The sequence below is a fragment of the Zophobas morio genome, unplaced genomic scaffold (genome assembly GCF_036711695.1).
Source record: "Zophobas morio isolate AGI-343-1 ecotype UQ-CSIRO unplaced genomic scaffold, CSIRO_AGI_Zmor_V1 ptg000011l, whole genome shotgun sequence".
NCBI classification, from domain to species: Eukaryota; Metazoa; Arthropoda; class Insecta; order Coleoptera; family Tenebrionidae; genus Zophobas; species Zophobas morio.
The window spans coordinates 23,621,220-23,645,348 of NW_026972116.1; the positions used below are offsets into that span (position 1 = coordinate 23,621,220).

The 24,129-nt window shown below is 34.6% G+C and overlaps 2 protein-coding genes across 2 annotated transcripts in view; one reads left to right on the top strand and one right to left on the bottom strand.

Annotated features, from left to right (window-relative positions):
- Positions 1 to 24,129, top strand: part of LOC135127253 (semaphorin-2A) — a 917,845-nt gene that overhangs the window by 659,715 nt on the left and 234,001 nt on the right. The gene's annotated exons all lie outside the window — the stretch shown is intronic.
- LOC135126801 (lipoprotein lipase-like) lies at positions 5,481 to 6,491 on the bottom strand. The gene is made up of 3 exons (XM_064052952.1): positions 6,197 to 6,491; positions 5,770 to 6,144; positions 5,481 to 5,718 (listed from the first exon to the last, which is right to left on the bottom strand). The coding sequence occupies exons 1-3, from the start codon at positions 6,489 to 6,491 to the stop codon at positions 5,510 to 5,512; spliced, it is 879 nt and encodes a 292-aa protein (XP_063909022.1). The 3' UTR covers positions 5,481 to 5,509.

The window sequence follows — 24,129 nt, forward strand, 5'->3', positions numbered from 1 at the left end:
TGAGATCGAGATGGATGGGTGGGGCTTCTCTTTTAGTTTTCTTTGTATAACACGATTACTTACTTAAGAACGTATTTCAATTGGTAATTTCTCGAGAAAAATAAAGATTTTGCAATTAAGCTCCGCCCCTCGGTTTACGACGAATAAAAAGATGATCAGAATTGAGATAGGGTGGGTGGGCGGGGCTTATATTTTGCCCTCTTTTTCTTAATATACATAGCCATCTTTTCACAACAAGAAACTTACAAGTGGTTACATTTTTGCAAGGAAATATGGATTTTTAATTATGGGGCGCAGATTAATTACAAAAATGAATATCTCATGTTGTGAAAAGAAGGCTACATATATTAAAACAAAAAGGCAAAATGAAAGCCCGCCCACCCGCCCTATCCCAATTGTAATGATTTTTTTGATTCGCCGTGAACCATAAGCGTAACTGCAAAATACTTATTTCTTTACAAGAAATGAAAAACATATTTTTGAGTATCGTGTTGTTCAAAAAATACTATGTATGCTAAGAAAAAAAGGCAAAATATCAGGGCTTATTTTGCCTATTTTCGTCGTCCTTTCAAAACAAGAAACTTAAAAGATGTTTAAAATGATGAATTCTTGTAGACAAATATGGATCTTGCAATTAAGCCCCGCCCCTCGATCTGGCAACTTTTCATTCGTTCATCACAATTGAGAAATGAGATCGGGGCGGGTACGGGTGAGGCCTAATCTTTGGCTTTATTTTTTCTTAATATACATAGTATTCTTTGAACAACATGATACTCAAAAACAGGTTTTTAATTTCTCGTAGAGAAATAAGGATTTTGCAGTTAAGCTCCGCCTTCTTGGCTCACGACGAATAAAAAAAATCATCACAATTGAGGCAGGGCGGGTGGGCGGGGCTAGATTTTGCCTTTTTTTTTTCTTAATAACCACTTACTTTACTTAAAGTTTAAAAGATTCAAAATATTCCAAAAATTCTAAAGATTCTAAAGATTCCAAAGACACGAAAGGCTCTAAATATTGTAAAGAGCCTAAATATTAAAGACGCCTTAAAAATTCCAAAGACTCTATCTAGTTCCTTAAGAACTTAAACGTAATTTTTTTTTAATTTTGTAGTTTGAAATATTTGACAGATTTCCCAAATTCTAGAATTCTAGAATGATTCAAAATAATCCTAAGATTATATATAGATGTTATATAAAACTCTTAAAATTCCAAAGAGTTTAAAGATTCCAAGGACTTTGGAGATACAAAAGGTCATAAAAATTGTGAATATCTGAAAAAATAATTCATTTAAAATTTAGAAATTTCGGAGATTCTAAAGATTACGAAGATTTCAACGTTTCTAAAGATTCTACAGATGCTAAAGATTCCAAAGATTCCAAAGTTTCTTAAGATTCTAAAGTTTCCAAAGATTCCAAAAATTCCAAAGATTACAAAAGTTCCAAAGATTCTAAAGATTCCAAAGATTCCAAAGATTCCAGAGATTCCAAAGATTCTAAAGATTCTAAAGATTTTAAAGATACTAAAGATTCTAATGATTCTAAAGATTCTAAAAATTCTAAAGACTCCATCTAGATCCTTAAGAACTTAAACGTTAAAGATTTTTTAAATTCTGTAGTTCGAAAAATTTCACAGATTTTAAAAGTGCTAGGATTCCAAATAATCCAAAGATTATATATAAATTTTGTATAAATTCTAGAGATCATAGAGATTTTAGAAATTCCAGATATTCCACAGATTCCAAGGATTCCAAAGATTCCACAGATTCCAAGGATTCCAAAGACTCCAAGGACTCTAAAGATTCCAAAGATTTCGAAGATTCCAAAAATTTCATAGATTCCAATGATTCCAAAGATGCCAAAGATTCCAGAGATTCCAAATATTACAAACATTACAAATATTACAAAGATTCCACAGATTCCAAGGATTCCAAAAACTCCAGGGGCTTTAAAGATTCCAAAGATTTCGAAAATTCCAAAAATTTCATAGATTCCAATGATTCCAAACATTCCAATAATTCCAAAGATTCCAAATATTCCAAAAATTCCAAATATTCCAAAGATTCCAAAAATTCCAAATATTCCAAAGATTCCAAAAATTCCAAAGATTCCAAAAATTCCAAGATTCCAAAGATACAAAAGACTCCAAAGATTCCAAAGACTCCAAAGATTCTAAATATTCCAAAGATTCTAAAGATTCTAAAAGTTCTAAAGATTTCAAAGATTCCAAAGATACCAAAAGTTCCAAACATTCCAAAGATTCCAAAGATTCCAAATATTCCAAAGATTTCAAAGATTCAAAAGATTCTAAAGATTCCAAAGATTTCAAATACTCCAAAGGTTCCAAAGACTCCAAAAATTCTAAATATTCCAAAGATTCTAAAGATTCTAAAGATTCTAAAGATTCTAAAGATTCTAAAAATTCTAAAGATTTCAAAGATTTCAAAGATACCAAAGTTCCAAAGATTCTAAAGATTCCAAAGATTTCAAAGATTCAAAAGATTCCAAAGATTCCAAAGATGCCAAAGATACCAAATATTACAAACATTCCAAATATTACAAACATTCGAAAGATTCCAAAGATTCAAATGGCTCCAAAGACTTTAAAGATTTCAAAGATTTCAAAGATTCCAAAGATCCAAACATTCCAAACATTTCAAACATTCCAAACATTCTAAATATTCTAATGATTCCAAATATTCCAAAGATTCCAAAGATTCCAAAAAAATCCCAAGATTCCGAAGATAGAAAAGTCTCCAAAAATTCCAAAGACTCGATATATAGAAATATCGATGTTGTAATTCCGTTCCGCTCCTCGGTCTGACAACGAATGAAAAATTCATGACGATTGAGATCTAGACGGATGGGTGTGGCTTCTCTTTTGGTTTCCTTTTTTAATTAATACATTTAGTTTTCATTGTATAACGCGATTACTTAAGAACGTATTTCCCACGGCAATTTGTTGTAGAAAAATAAGGGTTTTACAATTAAGCTCCACCCCTCGGATTACGACGAATAAAAAAAATCAGAATTGAGACAGGGTGGGTGGGCGGGGCTTATATTTTGTCTTTTGTTTTCGTAATATACATAGCCATTTTTCCACAACAAGAATCTTACAACGTGTTTAAAATAGTAAAATTTTGGAAGGAAATATGGATCTTGTAATTATGGGGTGGAGGCTAATTGCAAAATAGATATTTCCTTATACAAATTTTCCATTTTAAACATATTTTAAGTTTCATGTTGTGTAAAGAAGTCTACACATATTAAAACAAAAAGGCAAAATCTAAGCCCGCCCACCCGCCCTGTCTCAATTATGATGATTTTTTTTTATTCGTCGTGAACCAAGGGGGCGGAGCTTAACTGCAAAATACTTATTTTTTTACAAGAAATTAAAAGCATATTTTTAAGTATCGTGTTATTCAAAGAATACTACGTATATTAAGATAAAAAGGCAAAATATGAACCCCACCCAGTCACCCCATCTCCATTGTGATGATTTTTTTTTAATTCTTTAGAATTTAAAACACGTTTAAAACGGTATATTTTTGTAAGGAAATATGGATTTTGCAATTAGGCTCCTCCCCTAGATCTGCCAATAAATGAAAACTTCATTATTATTTAGACCAGGGCAGGTATGGGTGGGGCTTAATCTGAATATACACAGTAATTTTTTATAGAGAAATAATAACGATTTTGCAATTAAATTCCACTCCTTTGGCTCTCGACGATTACAAGAAAAAAAACATCATAATTGAGATAGGGTGGGTGGGCAGGGCTTATATTTTGCTTATTTTCGTAATACACGTAGTAGTCCTTTCAGAACAAGAAACTTAAAAGATGTTTAAAATAATGAATTCTTGTAGAAAAATATGAATCTTACAATTAAGAACCGCCCCTCAATCTGACAACGAATGAAAATTGATCACAATTGAGAATTGAGGTCGGGGCGGGTATGGGTGGGGCCTACTTTTTAACTTCATTTTTTCTTAATATACATAGTATTCTTTGAACACCATATTCAAAAACATGTTGTTAATTTCTCGTAGAGAAATAAGGATTTTGCAGTTAAGTTCCGCCTTCTTGACTCACGACGAATAAAAAAAATCATCACAATTGAGACAGGGTGGGTGGGCGGGGCTACATTTTGCCTTCAATTCTTGTTGACTTCTGATTTGATGACCCCAAGAGTACGAAAAAGTGGTTTCTCGTTTTCGTCTATCTGTCCCCTGTCATTTCATTTTGGTGAATGTCATTTCTGTCATTTTCATTATTTGTTTTAGATTTAAATTTTATTTTTAAAGTTTACTCTTTCTATATCCGAGGTATATTATTTCTTGTTTTCTTTTGTTAAAAATTTTGGCCCAAGACTGTCATTCCAAGATCGTCAAAGATAGCTAGGGGCAATCAATTTACATCTTTTTATCTAGTGATTTCGCTTTTAATTCGATTCCATCCTGCACTACTTTCATTTTTACGTTTTCTCTCTTCCTTGGACCCATAACCTGTTGCGAATGTGGGAAACTTGTCCACATGTATATTTAATCCGCACCATTAATTAATTTTCATGTTTCAAATTTCTTCTGTAGTTTCTTTATCTTCTCAGTTTCATTTCTTCACCTCAACCAATCTGCGTTATGATCTGATAAGCAACAAAACATAAAGTGGCCATAAAATTTTCAAATAAGCAGCAAACAGCAGTTCACAGCTAAGTAGCCAGTCCTTGTCGACTTCTGATTTGAATCTCTAAATGTCTCCGGGTTTAAAACTGAGCGGTAACAGCCACTGAAATTTCCTTTTTGATAGTCGTCGCTAGGGGATTCGGGCTTAGAGGTACCAACGTAATTAAAAAGCCGTCCTAATAAAAGAGAAACATCCATTTATCACTTCCATTTAAACGGTCTGAATGCACTTAATGGCACTGCACTCCTTTATCGCGAATAGAAAGTGCATTAGTATTTAAATTATGCAGCACTAAATATCGCCAAATTGCAACACTTAAAAGTCCAATTTCCCCAACTGTAAATACAACGTAAAAACAATTCCATTTTGTAGTTTTACTGTCGATAATTTCACGTTATGTTTTATAGTGTGTTCAGACGGAGGAAAAAGTCTACCTCATTTCTTAAATCGAAACGTACATAAAGTTTTTTTAGTCAATCCATAAGAAGAATTTTATTGCTGTAAAAATAAACAAGTCCGAGTGTAATTTGTTCACTTATATTTCGGTAGCGTTCGAAATGTCTTGAAACATTTTACGACTTTACATTCGCTAGGCTATTAAAAGGTTCATCTGGAATCAACCCCTTGAGAAAATACAGGGCCGGGACGTGCTCCGTGTATATAGTATTACTGATTTATTCGAGTTGGAGAACTGCAACCAGTACATTAAATATTTGATCGGGGACAAATATGGAAATGAAACACTTTGCGAGAACTTTATGTGGCTGACAAATCGAACAGAATTTTTTAAACGTGCTCACAAACAAATTAATACTGGTAACCCACTTTCACTAATAATAAGGAGGCTCGTCTTCGGTTTTCAGATAATACTTCCCAGTCGCAGTGGTTGTCAAATCCCCCAACGTTACAGTCTCATCTTCGCAAAGATCCTCACTTATGAGATAAACAATCCAGTTATAACATTTCTTCGCCTGAAACTTATCTGGATGGAGTAGAGCTTCCACGAACAATTTGTAACTTCTAGAATGGCTACAACCAACTAAAAATTCACACTGTTATACTTTAAGATGACAAACAACGTTAACTTAACTCGTTTCAGACAACTTTAATATGTTTCTTAGAAGAGCTACTGTGCATCCAGGTTGGGACGATCCACCATTTGGGAAAATGTCAATAGTACCAGCATCGTCTACATATCCAGCAAAACCACCGTTAGTGTGAATAACGACCACGTTTTCGGCGTCATTTGGATTCAGCATTTCCTCTTTTGGTCTACCGTCAAACAATGGACCAGCTGGGTCTAGAGCCACAATTCGAGAAATCTTTTTTTCGGTTAACTTTTGAACCTCTTTTCCTGCAAAACCCGCGACTTGTGCACCCAAGGAGAAACCGATTTCCAGAATGTTTTCAAAAGGGACTGAATAAGTGTTGTTTAGTTTGACGATGAAGTTGGCGATAATGATACCTAAAATAAACAAAGACGAAGTTCAAGGGTGGTTGATAATTTAAAAAATTACCAGCTTCGTCAACAGCAGACTGCGCTGTTATATATATCGTTTTTGAGCGAATGGACCAGTCGACTTTAATAAAATGATATTGGTCATTGGTTTGCCATAGAGCGTCTATTGTTGAGTCGTACCAGGAGGCGCTACCATCTGAAGTCCATCCATGGATTAAAAAAACTATTGGTACATTGTTCGGAAGATAAGGTGGTGATTCAACATTTATTTCGGTACAACGTCCTGTGGTATTTTTGATACACAAATCAAAATGTACCATATAAGTTGCTGTAGATTCGTTTAATAATACCATTAGGACAAATGGTACAGTTTTATATGTAGCAAAAAGAATTTTCATCTTGTCATCAATATTCAGGTGATTTTCGGAACAAATCTCACATATGAACTGAGCATACCATTCGATTAAACGTTTACGATATAACTAAGACTATAAAACACAAAGAAATTATACGATAGCAGAATATAGGGTATTAAAGTAGCCAATTATGTTTTAATGCGGTTTTTTCAAGTTGATTGTACACAACAACTTCGTAAATGCGTCAGAAGATTCCAATTTTGATTATAATACGTTTATAACATACTCCTGTAGTTGTGGTTTATGAATCCGTCTGGACTTTTTATCCCTGGCAACAAAATTCAAACCTCGTGTTCGATGCAGTACGTAGCAAGCACAGTCGAGTTAAAAACATTTTATAAGAATAACTTCCTTCCGGACATGTCGTTATTATTCCGAAGAAAACGAAATTAGGTCTTAGGCGGTCAGAGCGATAACAAGATTTTCGTACACATCTCTCAGTCCGTTAGTTTGAAAAGTGAGTTACCGGACTATTTCCCTGAACAGGGGATTGTCAGATTACCGGCAAAGCCAATAGTTTTCAGATATCCGAATCTTCCAAATCCCGGACTTTTACTTGTCAATGCCTCGAGGATTGAAGACCGATATCGGCTCCAGAAAGACATCCCGAGATACTGGACGTTTTACCCGCTTTTTACAACCCTCCACGCAACAAGTAAACTTTCCTCCCATTAATTAATTAGTAAATCTGATCGACAAACGTCATTTCTGATGACACCCGATCCGTAAATGGATTAATCGTGTTTTCACGCAAGGGTCAATCGACTCGTGAATACGACATGATTTTGAGCAGGTATTCCGTCCCGTCATTTGATTATGATTTAAATAGGAATGGCGATTTTCACTTGAGAGGTTTACGTCAACAGGAGATTAGCTCTCGTACGTCAATGGCATCGCATATTGTGCTGTATTAAATATATTAGCGAGGACGGCGGTGTCACGGAGATAAAGAGGAAATTTGACTGTCATGTTTTGTTCGATTTAAAATTACCATCCATCTGCACGGATGAGCGTCCAGAAAAACGGAGTGTTAAGCTGCACCACACATTCCAAATCACGGACGGGGGAAAGCCAGTTAATTTTTTCATCTGTTTCGATGGGAGTTATTGATCCCTTCTCACTTTTTGTTTTGTCAACACTAGGTAACGGCACATGTGGTGGCACCACTAAGTATATATACTTATATAGAACGTCCTCCACGTTGTCCAGATTTCAGTCCGTTTGAGTTTTGTCGTTACGTTTGAGTTATCGACACCTTCTGGATATGCTAATTCGGGTGTCTTCGTGTCTGAAGTAGCTCAGCATTTCTTGGGGCCTGGCTCTCCCGCGAGGTGTTGGCGTGCCGGTTGTAATTATTACTCACAACAGCGCTTTTAATTAAGACTAATAAGCTGAATTAATCCCGAATATATCACCTTCCTAAACAAAATGAATGGTTTCATAGCTAAAAAATTCGAAAAGTGGTTTGTTATTTATGTGATAATTGTAATTAATAGCTCACGCCGCTGATAAATGAGACCTCAATAAGCCTGCGAGGACTTGTTCTCTTGTTTACCGCTCCGCCACATTCGCGAAAAAACAAACAAAATTACCTTCAAACGTTTCGAATCCACCTCGGCGCAAATTTAGAATTTATACATTAAAAGCGCTTTTACGTCGAAGCGTACGAATATAATTCAATTCTGCGCTAACGCAGTTACACTTACCTTTAAAAAGCGCACAACGAGTGACACTAGTGTTTTTCTTTTTTCGGAGTCGGGGGAATGGGTTGGCAAAAGATAGTTGAGTAATGCGTCATTAGAAAGCGCTTTAAAGATTGTTAATGTTGTTAAGTTCGTTACCTAAATCAAATTATCTCCTGCTTTCTGATGTAATGGCCCTTAAATGTTTAAATTCCTGAAGTTTTCGCAGTCGTGAATTCGAAACGGATAGAGATAATTGCATTTTTTTGCAGTCAGACTTCATTTAACTTTGAAATGTTTGACCGAATTATGAACGAACCGACCGTTTGGTTTATAATTAAATATTTAATTAGAGGCGAAATGGCAGGATTGCTCCACGTATGTGCATATGAAGTCCGTCGGATGCAACAGAATGCTGGATTTATAAAACACGACAAAGGCGCTATTTTGCGTCGGAATTAAATTTACTACACACGAGGCAAAGAATTTTATTACTAAGGAAAAATAATAATAAAAAAGTCGTCTCACACTGTGTTGTGATCTTTTTTTTGATTCCCGATGACTAAAAAATATTGTTACAAAATAAACCCATACGCAAAGCAGTTTTACCCACGCCGATTATTATTCACCGATCAACGCAACAATTGCTGAAACCCAACTTAAGTGAGCTTTTGTGTTAACTTGGTGCTAGTTATAGTTTTTAACTCATTTAGCAGACGGCGAAATTTAAATTTGGTTTAGTGCATCGTGGTGGATGAGTTGAAGTGGAGGACACTTTTTCAGCGTCGCCAATCAGAGGGCTTTTTTCGTGGAACTGTTAATTTTCCCCGCTTCAGTGGTAATCAGACGAGTTGATGAAATAAAGAAAATTGGAGCTTGCTAGAGAACCCGTTCCATTCTCGCCCCTCGGCGCATGTTGTTAGTAATTAAGAAGTCGTTCTATTTAAAAAGCACCAGTAATAATCTCATTTTCCGTACTCGCTCTTGTTAATGGGATTCACTCTCGTGTCGCTACAGCTGGATTTTTCGTAATTCCTCTTATTTTTCTGATAATGTCACGTAGTAATAGGATTTCGCCTGCCCGATCCAGTTTAAATATTATTCGATTTTAATTCGCGGCGTGATAGATTTTCTCATTAGAAACTTCCGTAAACATTTAAAAGAGTACAGAAGAAAAATGTAGCCATTAGCCGGCGACGATAATTATCTTTCTAGTTAAACCCGGAGTCGTCAGCTCATTAAAGCGAAACTGTTTTATACTTAATAAAAGTTTTTCCGCCGCATCGAGACGACACGTTCGACCAAAATAATGTGAGAGAATAATTTTAATTGAGGTTGATTTAAACAGTGTGCTTTAAGACAATTGCCGGGTCACAGAGAGCCGTAGTGGCTTCTTTCCGCGCCATAAAAGCCGTTGCTTGTATATTTCATGAGACAATTTATCTGAAACTAACTTGTGAAATATTTAAGGTAGTTTTTACCCTTTTTGCCGCGGCAGCGACGTGATTTTTCCGCTGCCGGCCTGACAATGACAGACGGAGGAAGGAGGGCAAACAGATACAGAAATGCTTTCTTGAACTTTTTCCAAATGAAGATGTAAGACACGATAAGCCCGCTAGAAATTCTACACTTTCAATGCCAGGCAATTAAAATTATTCCACCTGCTGACGCTCTGACGTTACAGAGATAACAGCAGGTTTTATTTATCTCTTCCTGTCGCGCACTAATCGTCGGATGGTTTGTTTTCACTCGATTTGGAAGTTTGGGATTCTGACCCGATTAATCAACAATTAAACGCAGACGTTCCTCCGCCCCACCAACTCATAGAACTACCCATCATGTCGGCGACATTCTAGTATCCTCGAAAGGTTTATTTATTTCCACCATTGCAGTATTAACTCATTCTCACCCACATTAATATGTAAATCACACAAATGTTATCATCAACATTGTCGCGTTTTATTTATACACTTCAAGGTAATTAATGAGCGCCAGTTTCAACATCTCAGTATGAAGTCTTCTCTTGAACGCAGCATGGCTCGAAATTAAAATTTTCATGGACTCTTCTTCAAATAACACGCTGAGCCTGTCGAACATGCCAAGTACACATGCTGATTAGTTTGAAACTTTTTATTTCGTTCGTTTACAAATCATAAAAATATAACACACTTAGACGTGATTTAAAATGTCATTAAAACTTAAATTTAGGCAATTTTTCATCGGCCTCACGGACAGACAACGCTAATGATCGATAAATCATCGGAAGAAATAAGGCGCCGTTGAACGTTTGGCATTCTGCAATGTTTGATTTAGGATAGATAGTAAATGGATTCTTGAGGATGGTTTGCGGAACTCGGAGAAAAAGTAAAAGTCGACGCTCTCCAGCAGCCATGGTCACGATAAATCATCGCACATTTTCGGAATAATTCGACCAGTTGGTTATTTTTGTAACTGACAGCGAAATCGGCAAAAACTATGGATTAGCTTAAGAATAGACTGTGATCCAGCGTAATGATATAATAAATTGAGTACAAGGTTTACTGTCTTTCTGTCTTTAACGAAGAATGAACATTTTTGTAATTAAAAAGAGAGTGAACATGTGGGGCATTTAGTAAAGTCCATATAAAGTGATAGGCGGCACGCTTCTGGTGCCTACTTCGACCCTATAATCATTTATAGAAACCCTGTATAAAACTTGACTCCGACAAACAAGCGGGAGCCGACCTGTTAAAAGTAAAACAACCACCACACTTCAAGGGGTCAGAATTTTCACACCGAAACCAGTGTCGGACTGAGTACATGGGAGGTTCACCGGGAAATTTACAAAGTGGGGCCCTGTGAAACTGTATAGAGATGTTGTTTGGATATTATCACTATTATCATTTTCAGTTTTGCCAGCAACATTGGCGTTTTGAAAAAAAAATGTCGTTTTTGGAATTTTGATGACGCTATCAAGAAAACAAAACTAATCAAGAATTGTAGATGGTTATTTTGACAGAACTCCCCTCGTCCTTGAAGTATATAGTCCAATAAATTCTATATGCTTAACTTCGACTGTTTATGTTTATACTTCGACAAAATTCGATGTTCAGATTACAAGCATCAGCGGTTAAAAGAAAATGAAATTTAGTTGATTTTGTGTCCTCATTGTCGAAGAAAACGCATAAAAGAATCTTAAAATATCTTCAAGATTTAAGTAGTTCAAAAATTGAAGAAACGAAAAATGAAAAAATCTAAAAATTGAAAATTTAAAAAATTGAAAAAAAATGTATAAAATATGGAACATTGAAAAAAGAAAGAAAAAAAAAACAGAAACAAAAATTTTCGAAAATAGCTGAAAAGTGGTCGAACATATCAAAAGTGCCAAAATCAGTCTTATCTTATCAATTATTAGCCCCGCCCACCCACCCTGTATTTTCTTACAAGGTATGTGATTTGCCAAAATCAGTCTTACCTTAGCAAGTACTAGCCCCGCCCACCCGCCCTTTATTTTCTTATAGAATGTCATCTGCCAAAATCTGTCTTATCTTAACTAGTATTGGGTAAGATAAGACTGATTGTGGCAAATGACATACCCTCTGAGAAAAGAGAGGGCGGGTGGGCGGGGCAAGTACTTGGTAAGATAAGACTGATTTTGGCAAATAACATATCCTCTAACAAAACAAAGGGAGGTGGGCGGGGCTAGTACTTAGTAACATATATCTGATTTTGGCAAATGACATACTTATCCTTGAAGAAAATAGAGGGCAAGATCCTAAAATTAAAAAAGTGAACAATTTTTGAAGTTATAATTATTAGTTGTACATTTGAAATGAAAACTAGAAAAAGTGTAATTGTTGAAGAAAAATCTAGAAGCTGAAAATTTAAAAAATTGAAAAAAAAGAAAGAAAATAAAAAACAGAAACAAACATTTTCGAAAATAGTTGAAAAGTGGTCGAACATGTCAAAAGTGCAAAAATGAGTCTTATCTTAAAAATAACTAGCCCCGCCCACCCACCCTGTGTTTTCTTACAAGGTTTGTCATTTACCAAAATCAGTCTTATCTTATCAAGTAATAGGCCCGCCCACCCGCCCTTTATTTTCTTATAGTCATTTGCCAAAATCTGTCTTATCTTAGCTACTATTGGGTAAGATAAAGACTGATACCCTCTAAAAACGAGAGGGCGGGTGGGTGGGACTAGTACTTGGTAAGATAAGACTTATTTTGGCAAATGACATATCCTCGAAGAAAATAGAGAGCAAGATACCAAAATTGAAAATATGAAAATTGAAAAAAAAAGAAAATAAAAAAATCAGAAACAAAAATTTTCAAAAATAGTTGAAAAGTGGTTGAACATCTCAAAAGTGCGAAAATCAGTCTTATCTTATCAATTACCAGTCCCGCCCACCCGCCCTTTATTTTCTTACAGAATGTCATTTGTCAAAATCTGTCTTATCTTAGCTAGTTATTTATTTAATTTGTATTCTATGTAAAATTTCAAAATTCCCGCTCTTTCTAACAGGAACTAACATCAAACACCTGAAAAATGCATTTAAACAAAAATATATTCAAACAGACCATTTTTTTATTCACTAAATTCTCTACCTGTTACTTGTATCACATCTGGAAATTTGATTTTCCCCACATTTTAAATCTGGCGCCACGAAATCTACCAATTCCATGTGGTGCTTGAGTTAAAAAATTCATTGTTGCCAACCTAAATTTCAAATGGTTTTTTTTGTGGTTAATTTTGAACACCGCAGCATTCGGTTTTTGCACTTTCAAAGTTAAATTGTAAAATATTGTTATACAATGTTGACTTTTTTTCCAAAAATCTGGATGTTAAGGGCAAAAAGTCAACACGGATTCATAAACCACACATGCAGGACTATGTTATTTTATAAAATTTAAAGAACATTTGTGGCGTCATAATTTTTTGGGAAGGCCTTATTCGAACCAATTTTGATTAATGATGAGTCATCTTTCCTATAATCCTAAAACGTTTGGTATATTTCAGTACATTCGCTTTTGTCATTTTAAAGTTAAATTGTACAATACAATTTTGAATTTTTTCCAAAAAATCTCGATGTTTAGGGGAAAAACTCAATACGAATTCTAAATTACCTATACATGAAGTATGTAATTCTATAAAATTTAAAGAAGATTTGTTCTGGAAAATTATAAAATGACGTCATAATCTTCAAAAGCTTACAAGTTTTCAGAGCATTCGGTTTTAGAATTTTGATTTTTTTCTCAAAAATCTGGATATCTAGAGTGGAAACTCGACACGGGTTCATGAATCACACATGCATTAATTTAAATTTCCGATTTTTCGTTCTTTTCGTCCTTTTCGTCCTTTTTCGTCCTTTTTCGTCCTTTCCGTCCTTTTTCGTCCATTTCGTCCTTATTCGTCCTTATTCGTCCTCTTTCGTCCTTTTTCGTCCTTTTCATCCTTTTCAGTCCTTTTCGTCCTTTTCACCATTTTTCGTCATTTTCGTCCTATTTGGTCCTTTTCATCCTTTTCGTCCTTTTTCGTCCATTTCGTCCTTTTCGTCCATTTCTTCTTTTTCGTCCATTTCGTTCTTATTCGTCCTTTTCCGGCCTTTTCGTCCTGTATCGTTCTTTTTCGTCCTTTTTCGTTCTTTTCGTCCTTTTATCTCCTTTTTCGTCCTTATCGTCCTTTTTGTCCCTTTTCGTCCTTTTCATTTTGAAATTTCTCGATTTTCCCAGGTTTTAATCTTGATATTTTACATTTTTTCGATTTTTTTTATTTCTAGATTTTCAATTTTTTGTCTTTAAATTTTTGATTTACCATTTTTGTTTCTGAGTACATTTTGCAATTTTACAACTTTTTGATTTTTGAATTTTTCATTTATTTAATTCTGTGACAAAATAAAATTGTTATTGTTTACTATTGTGCAAATCGGGTTATGTATTAATTTTCGATGTTTCGGATTTTCGATTTTACAATTTTTTATTTCTAATTTTCACAATAAGAAAGGATGAAAATTATAAGACAAAAAAAATTGAGAAAAATGTATCAAAATGCGAACAAAAAAAGTTAACAATAAATGCTCAAAAAATAATGACAAAAAACGACTAACAAAGGAGGAAAAAGATCATAAAAAAATGCGAAAAAACTGTCAAAAAAAGAGGTAACAAAAAAATGGAAACAATATAGGAGACAAAAAAGAGACAACAAAGACAAAAAAAAGTAAGAGTGGCAAAAATGACGAAAAATGAGTGATAAAAAAAATAAGAAGGGATGTAAATTACAACACAAAAAATATGCAGAAAATGACAAAAAAATAACAGGTAATTAAAAAAATGCTAGAAAAAGAGTGTGACTAATAAAAACAAAAGAATTCAGAAAAAGTGACAATAGAACACGACAAAAAAGCGCAAAGAAAAGGAATAAAAAAATGAAAAAAAACGATAAGGAAGGACGGAAATTGAGACAAAAAATTTGAGAAAAATGTATCAAAATGCGAACAAAAAAACTACAAACAAGGGAGGAAAACGACGATAAAAAATGCGAAAAAAACACTGACCAAAGAGAGACAACAAAAAAAAGAACAATAAAGGAGAAAAAAGTAAAAAAAGGGGCAACAAAAAAAAGAGGAAAAAACCAGAGTGGCAAAAAAGGCTAAAAACAAGTAAGAATAAAAAGAAAAGGCGATTAAAATAACCCTAGAAAAAAGTGTGACAACAGAACTTAGAAAAAACGATAAAAGAAGACGACAAAAAACGACGGGAAAAGGGCATAAAAAGGGGCCACAATTGGGCGACAAAAAAAATTAAAAAAAAAATTAAGAAATTTACAACATTAAGCGAAAAAAGCAAGAGAAGTCAAAATTACGTGACAAAAAATTGTAAAAAATATCTGAAAAGGCGACAAAAAAGGGGCAAATGTGACAATAAAATTCGAAAAAACCAGTGAAAAAACGATGCGACAAAAAAGGACACGAAAAGGTGACAAAAGCCACAAAGGTTACAAAAAAAGACGAACAAAATGCCAAAAAAGGCGAAAAAAGAATGACAAAAAATTAAGAACAGATGAAAATAACGAAATAAAATATTTGAGAAAAATGCATTAAAATGCGATAAAAATGGGCAAAAATGGTGACAAAAAATATGCACAAAATAATGTCAAAAAAACGATAACAAAGGGAGAAAAGAAAATGCAGAAGAGCGACCAAAAAAAGAGAGAAAAAGCAATAAGACAGAGTGAGAAAAAACGGCAGGAAATGATAAAATGAGGGAAAAAAGGCGTGAAAATAATGTGACCAAAAAAAGCAGAACAAAAAACACGACAAAAGAAGGGCAGAAAGCGACAAAAAAAGGCGTATAAAACGATTAAAAAATACCGAAAAAACAAAAAACGCGCAAAAAAGTGATAAAAAAACGACAAAGAAAAGGAGAAGCACAGGCAACAAAAAAAGGCCATAAAAAAAATTGATGGAAGTTTATTTTCATAGAACTTCCCTCACGCCTGAAGTACAGTACAAGTTACGCTTCTTTGAACTATAAAATTTGATTTTGCGATTTTGTTTTATGAGAAACATAAATAACACCCCCGCAGCCTCTGTGCGTTCCGTACAAGTACGGACAATGTAAAATATATTTGAAGCAGATAACCAATCAATGGGAAAAACGCCCTCTCAGTCGTAATAACATGCTTAACTTTAAGTGTTTTATTCGGCGGCACAATCCGAAACTACCGTATCGTTGTTTTTAATTTTCTTCGATCGCAGCTGTTGAATAATGATTTAGTCAATTGCTATCTTTGCTTTACATCGGAAAGCGCATTGCCGCGAAAGTGAAATCCGGTTCCATTTTCGGCTACATTTAATTAAGCTCCACTCTGCAAACTTTCGGTGACCGAATCCCAGAAGCAAGAATTAAATCTGCGAAATGTGCGAACTGTCGTCAACCGTCTCCACTAGTGATTAAAAAACTTGGTGGCTTCCCATCATAAATCACATCGAAGATATTTTAAACTTGTTCAAGAGTGGTTAAGCATTTTACAAGAGCGTTTCAATTGTGTTCTAAAAATGATAAATTAACGGACGCGTTCAAATTTAACGACGAAGCCACTCATATATTATGATAAATGAAGTTTTAAAGATCGAAATCCACAGTCCAACTAGTCTAGAGCAACTTTGCCCCTAAAGTAATCATTATCTTTGGAACTCGTTATCTGAGACGCTATAGTTTGGTAAATTTAATAATAATGCATCTCCGCTGCACAGTATCTAGTTCCTTAGCTGCTAGGAATTATTTATCGGTTCGAAATTACCGAATAGGGCAAACTAATGCCGAGGAGCGTCAACTAGAATTGAATTGGATCGCTTTCTGCATCCTTTGAATACTGTACGTAACCAAGTTAGGGAAGTTGGGTGTAACAGCGTTGGTGAACAATTCAGTGGACAATTAGCACTTGGAAAATGGCCGCCGACTCTATGTGGGTCAAACTATAATTATTGGTAATGCCTGTCTAGTGCTGCCACTCAGAACTAATAAACCAATATTGATTACTGATTGCATTCTGATCGCATTAGTCGAGCACTTGCATCCAGAAGTGCATTCATGAAGATGCTCACAAATTGCTTGGCAGATGCCAGCTGGAGAGGAATATGGAGAAACGTAATGAGCAGATTATTGGCCATTGCCATTACAGAACACTACGACAAGTCCCCGTTTAGGATTCCTGATAGCTAAATTCCGTCTTTAGACTCATTCAAAGACGCCAAAACGACTAGAGTGTATCATCACTCCGACAAGTCATGAAACAATAACTAGAATTTCACGAATTTGATCTCGGTTCTTCGTATCGACGCTTCGAAGTGAATCAAGCTTTTTAAAAGAAAGTATCAGGTCGGTGCGCTTTGGCCTTTAGCCCCTCCTTTCCAGGTTAACAAAATTTGCGCGCCTAACCCGGCTCTAAATGTCTTCTTTCGGTACTTTTCAGGTGAAAATAGCGAAAAGGCGTTATAAAAAAAACCGTGGGCGTGCTTCGAAGTAATGTTGCCGAGGCGGATTTGCATTCCCGAATCCTCTCCGCTTTGTTCCATCGTTCTCTCTCGGCCCTAATGCGGATGGCTGGAGGCAAGGCCTTGTTCTCGGCTTCATTTAGCATCACCTGACACCCTCTAATTATGTATTTTGCACCACGTCACCAGACATGTTGTTCCCCTATTCGAAATTTCGCCGCCTGAGGGATGTATAAATATGTAGAACTATATTTCAATTTTCTATCTGAATTAATTTTTCTCTAGGGAGAGTCGGGGAGCAGCGTCTTAACGATCGATGATAATCTTGTACTTTTTGGGCTCACTTGCAACCTCTTGTATGCAGCCCTCTTTAGCATATTTATTGTTTCTTTTAGCTTGTCTCGTTGATAATTTTTCGTAATTAATTCGCCGGGTCGAGGGGTTGTCTAATCTGGTTTTGACACGTTTGAGTAAAGAGTTAACTCGTTCTTGTTTCAAACGATGGCTTCAAAGGAAGTTTGTCGCTGTATCGACTTCACTGTGGATCCGATGGCCCTGTATGTACTCTTAATTAAGCAATTATGGTATGAGTGGTACAAGCAAAGCGGAAATTTCGTACAGGTTTAACTGCTTCAAAGAATTATGGAACATTAATTAAATCATTTGGGGATAGTTAGCTACTTACGTTCGATGAACAAAAAGAATGCTGCTTACATGTTCAACAGCGTATAAATTATATACTCCAAGACAACAACAAATGACCGCTGAGTCGCAATTATGAGTGGAAAATGGATGACGATCATATTTTGTACTTTATGAAGTTGGTAACAGGTTTGCTGCAAGTGTATTCATCACACAGATCGGCTTGTGGCAGAGTTTCAGCTGTAACTGGTTTAGAATTCACGAACTGTGCATCGACGATGGAAAAAGTCATGTGCAGCTGTCGACACCACGATACCAAAATAAACCCACACATGTAATGCATAATTTCACCGTTGTATACAACGCAAAATATTCCACAAAAATCAAATAATTCACGGACGATCTCCACTACGTTGTGAAATTGTATTGAAGATGTGTTAACGGATGCAGTTACTAAAATAACATTAAAAAAAAATAAAAATGTGTGTTTGCACAGGGGCGTGAATGTCTCAGTTCCGCCTGTTCGTTCTGGTGTAACATTGGCCAAAGTTTTGTGTAAAGATTCGTCGGTGCGAAATCGTCGGCAAGTTTTAATAAGCAAACGAATTTAATAACAAAAATTATTGTGCGAGGGTTACATTAATTAGTCCCAGAATTGTAGAAAGTGATGAGGAGGTTCGCCTTTCGCTAATAATTTCTCTGTAAATGAAAGAAAATTTCCATAACAATTAATAACTTGGGAGTTTAATTTAAATCGAGCTTAATCCGATTGAAAAAGCGTGCTTGTGGAAATTAACACAATTTGCCAAGGAAAACGACGTCTCATCTGCCGGCATTGTTACAGCGTGGACACAAAATGCGTATAAATATGTAGATTGGTGTAAATTTGCTTTGTGTCCCACGCCGAAATTGTGGGGAGCGACTGCGGATTGATTTAAAGCAAGGGGCACAGTTATTGCGTTTCGAATATGTAAATGCGAATTCATATACTGTGATGTTGCAGGAAAGAACGAAGAACTTTGTAGAAATGATTTATGATGACGATGCCGGAATACTCGACTAATATCAACTTTGAACTAACAAACTGAAATTTTAGTGATTATGGCGAAAGTTGGATGTTGTTAGCTATGAAGCTACGTCTAATAAATCAGAAAATTTCGTGCGGAATTTGAAATGCAAAGCAAGATAAAGTTTCAACGCCGAATTATGCTCGATGTTTTTCGATATTACTGGGTTCGGGATATTTATTTATACACGGAACTATAAATTTTGTAAAAGTGTTCGGAGATTAAGAGACATCAAGGCGAACATTTTCTACAAAGTGATTCATCAATATTTTCATCGAAGAATGAATCATTAGGTTATTGGCGTTATTTAACAGGCCGTGCACCATCTGCTATAATGAACAATGTAACGTATTATTAAATTTCTTAAATGAACGGCCCACTTCTTCGCAGTTACAAAGTGCCATTATTCGTCGAGGATTCGCAAATAAATTAAAATGCATCGACAATTATTAGGTATTTTATTGTGATGAGGATGACCTGAACTGGTACCCGAGATAATTTAATGATGAACATTTTGGTAATTCAAAGATGAAAACAACTTTAGGTTTGTCGAAAAAAATGCCTTGAGGGGAAACTACTGAAAGTTCGATTTTTTTTTTGCAAAAGTAACGAATAAAACAAGTTATGGTTGGTGATTTTTGGATTTCAAAAACATTTCCCTCAGAAATGGGTTGGCGAATGTAACCCTAGTTTTCGTGTGTGGAAATATCACCAGTAAGATAAATAACCGTTCCTTTAGGCTTGAATACTATTAAAATTCAAAGCTCGTCTTTCAAAACTTGTAGAATTTACGTTATGTTTATTAATATGCAGTTTTTGCTAATTTATTTTGAGAAAAATCTATTTGATCACTACTGGACTTTAACAGTCCTAATTTTCAGATAAAATTTTTCATCACATCGTCAGTACCATTACCACACACCAATGCTATACTGTGCGAAGAAATAAATCCCAAAAAATGTTCGGAGGTGAAAGTCAATAATCAATAATTTGGTAATTTTGGAAGAAGATAGGGAAAAAATTAAAAAAATTATACGAAGAAATTAAAAAATTGTGCTTCTTCGAGGTTGCCTAAGAATCCACAAATAAGAGTGCTGATGGTACCGGACCAAGATTTTCAAGATATTTGAAGTGAAGTTTCTGAATTTGCCAAGTATTGCCATATTTTTTTATTTTCGAATAAATGAATTTGAAACAATTTTCTGGGAGTTAAAATCAACGAAAAACCTCACCGCTTCTGGAATTTTTGAAAATGTTCAGGAAAAGGTAAAAAATTTCTTGAGGAGGAAAGTAACTGAAAAATTGATCTAAGTGTGCCTTAATCCACAGTGGAAAACTCGTCATATTTATGATGCCAAAGTAAGATTTCAGAAATATTCGTTCTTAAAATTCATTTTTCTTAAATCCTAAAAATTACCATGTTTTAGTGGGTGATTCCAAAAAAATGGAAGAATTTATCGAAAAAATTAGGCCGAAAGTAACTTCTGAAGGCCAAAATCAACAAGAAAATGTCTTTAGGTAATTTTTGACAGTGACTGAAGAAGGGTGAAAATCTCCATATGCGGAGAGTAATGAAAAATTGAACTCTTGAAACAGCTGCCTAACAATCCACAAAAAAAAAAATGTAGAATGCAAATGTCGACGAACTGAATCAAAAAACCTTGCGTATTGATGGGCCCGAACCAAGATTTTCGAAATATGGGGTTCCAAAATAATTTTTTTGATTTCCAAAGTATTATTGCCATATTTTTCCGTTTTCGAAGAAATTTCAGTGGATGATTTCGGAAAAATGGTCAAATTCTACAAGAAAATGTCTTTAGGTAATTTCTGAAGGTGATCAAAAAAGGGTCAAAATTTTCATGAAAAATTAAGCTTTGGCAATTTTCGAAAATATTCAGGGAAAGGTAAAAAACTTCTTGAGGGGGATGTTGAAAAATTGATCGGTGTGCCTAAAAATCCTCAATGTAGATCTCAACGTAGTGATTCGACAAATGTAGCGTGTTTATGATTCCAAAGTAAGATTTCAGAAATATTCGTTTCTGAAATTCATTTTTCTTGAATCCTAAAAACTACTAATGATAACCAAAATAATGGAAGGATTTATCGAAAAAATGAGGCCTAAAATAACTGGTGGTCAAAGCCAAAAAGAAAATATCTTTAGGTAATTTTCTAAGGGGATCGAAAAAGCGTGGAAATTTTCATAAGCGGGGAGTAATGAAAAATTGAGCTTTTGAAAAAGTTGTCTAAGAATGCACAAACAATTCTGGGATATTATAGATTTCGACGTACTGATTCAAAAAATATAGCGTGTTTGATGGTCCTGATCCAAACTTTTTGAAATATTTTTTTCCCAAAAAATGCCATATTTCATTGGATTATTCTGAAACTATGATAAAAGTTTTCAAAGGAACGAAATTGAAAATAACTTCTCGAGGTCGGAATCTACTAAGCTACAGGTAAATTTCGAAAATGGTTCAAGAAAGGAAAACATTTTTAGAAGGGAGAGTATTGAAAAATTAAGCCTTTGAAACAGTTGGCTAAAAATTCGCAAAAATAACCTCTGCAATATAGGTATCAACGAACTGAATCAAAAAACATTGCGTGTAGATGATCTGGGCCAAAAATTTTCGAAATATTCTGTTCGAAAGTGATTTTCTAATATCACAAGTATACTCAGTGACATAGAAATCAGAACACCTAGTCATAGTAAGCATATCGTGTTGATGGTCCGTAACAAAATGTTCGAAAAATTCAGTTTGAAATTAAAACTTTCAAATATACATTTTGAAATTTGTAATTTTTCATTTTATTATTTCTGGAAAACTTATTAGAATTTTTGATAAAATGAACCCCAAAGTTGTAATCTACAAGAACCAGTTGAAATCGACAAGAAAATGTCTTTGAATAATTTCCGAATCATTCTCGAAAAACAGTAAAAAAATTATACGATATAGAGGAGAGTATTGAAAATTTGAAATTTTTGAAAAGTTGCTTAAAAATATTCAAAAAAATTTTGGGATATAAATCTCGATAGTTTATTTGACAAATAGAAAGTATTAGTGCCCCTTGATAATGAAAATTGACATTTTTTCATTTGATCAATTCTGGTAAAATTGTCGGTCATAAAAAAAGCCCTTGGCTAATTTTTGGGAATATTCGAAGGCCATTAGCCAAAATCAGTCTTATCTTACTAAACAGCTACTAGCCCCGCCCACCCACCCTCTATTTTTGTAGCGAGTATATGTCATTTGCCAAAATCACTTTTATCTTGGCAAGTACTAGTGTACTTAACTTACATTAATACAAAATACATGTATACAAAAAAATATTAAAATATTCTTAGTATTACGAGATATTCTGATTTCCATGTCCCTCAGTATATTACCATATTTTCTTCATTTCAAGTCAACAAAAGAATGTGCTTTGGGAATTTTCGAAAGTACTCAAGAAATAGTTACAAATTTAATTACAGGGGACTATTAAAAAATGAGCTTTCGAAAAAATTGCCTGAAAATCTATTCTGATTAGAAAAATAGAGCGTGTTTGTGATCCTAAATCAAGATTTCCGAAATATTCAGCTGAGATCCAATTTTTTTAAGCCATAAAAATTTCGAAATCTCATATTGATTTCGAAAAAATGCTAGGAATTTTGGAAGAAATGAAGTCAATATTAACTTTCCTAAGTTAAAATGTAGCTACAAAAAATCTCTATGGGTAATTTTCCATGGTTCTCGAAGAAAAGTTAAAAATTGGGGAGGGGGAGTACTGAAAAACTAGGGTTAGTTCCCTGAAAACCCACAAAAAATCTAAGATATAGTTTTGGACGTGGTGATTAAAAAATATATGACGTGTCGATAGTTCCAAGCCATACATAAATACTTCAGTGTTTTCATGTTGGCAGTTCTGGAAAAATGATAGATAATAATTTTGAAGAAATGAAGCTGAAAATAACTTCTGGAGCCCAAAATCTACAAAAAACTATGTTTAGGTAATTTTCGAAGGTACAGGACAAAAAACCAAACATTTTCTAGGGAGAAGTGTTGAAAAATTTAATTTTTGGAAAAGCAGCCCAAAAAACACTGACTTCTCAAGATACGAAGAAGATTTTCGAAATAATTGGTTTCAAACTCAGATTTTTTAAAATATCCCAAAAATTCTCGTATTGTCAATAACCCCTAGAGTATGAAAATCGTTTCCGTCTGTCTGATGATGACTTTAATAGGCACATAATCGTCAAAGAAAATGATCATTATTAAACGCTAAAGGAAATCTATCCAATCATCCCTACCAGTAATAACTTGATGACGTAATTTCAAAATTTTGCAAGCAAATCCTGTTCAAATTTTATAAAATAGGTCTTACGTCCATATGACTAGACCTATACTTCTCACCTTAGTCACATACAGAGTGATTTCTAAATGCCTACAATAAAAAAAAATAGATAATAGCTCACAATAAGATTTATTGTACTGTGTAAAGTTTACGATACTAAGTGGTAGCAAGTTTGGAAAAAATTATTTGAAATTAAATATAAATTGTAATACACACCACTGTAGTGTTTCTTGACCTACCATAACTACTATTCAATGAATAAGACAGAACGACTAGGATTAAGAACCAAAAAAACGGCGCACTGATAAGCAACGTGCAAAAACTCGACAAGGGTCAGTCATGTATCAGTTGGTTGCCGTCGTGTGTTCGGTTAACGTCTTTGACAATGGTGGATTTTTCCAATTCAAAGCGTGTCAACATGGTAGTGCTTTTCCGTATACGCGAACCTTTACATCAATGGTACAGCATCTCCGAGACCGTGGTACCTTCAAGCCCCAAACTCAGGATTGTGGCCGTGATAGGACTGACAGAATACATCAAGCTGAAGACCAAATTTCGGAACGCGTCGAAGAAGAGCCCGACATCAGCACCCGCCAACGTGCAGCTAAAGTTGGAGTTTCACCGTTTATTGGTGCATCCTACATAAAAAATTTATTGCTAGTCAAGAACAACATTTTCAACATTTGTTATCAAAAGGTAGTAGCATTCTAATAAACAATATGGAATCGTTGTCTAAAGATCAAATATTCCTCAGAATAAGAAGTCGAATACCATGAAGCATTACCGAAAATCAGTCCTTCTCAGGACCCTGTATATTTTATTGTTGTTCTTAACTGGTTTTTAGCAGTTTCACATATTTTCTAGATTTAAATAAAATCG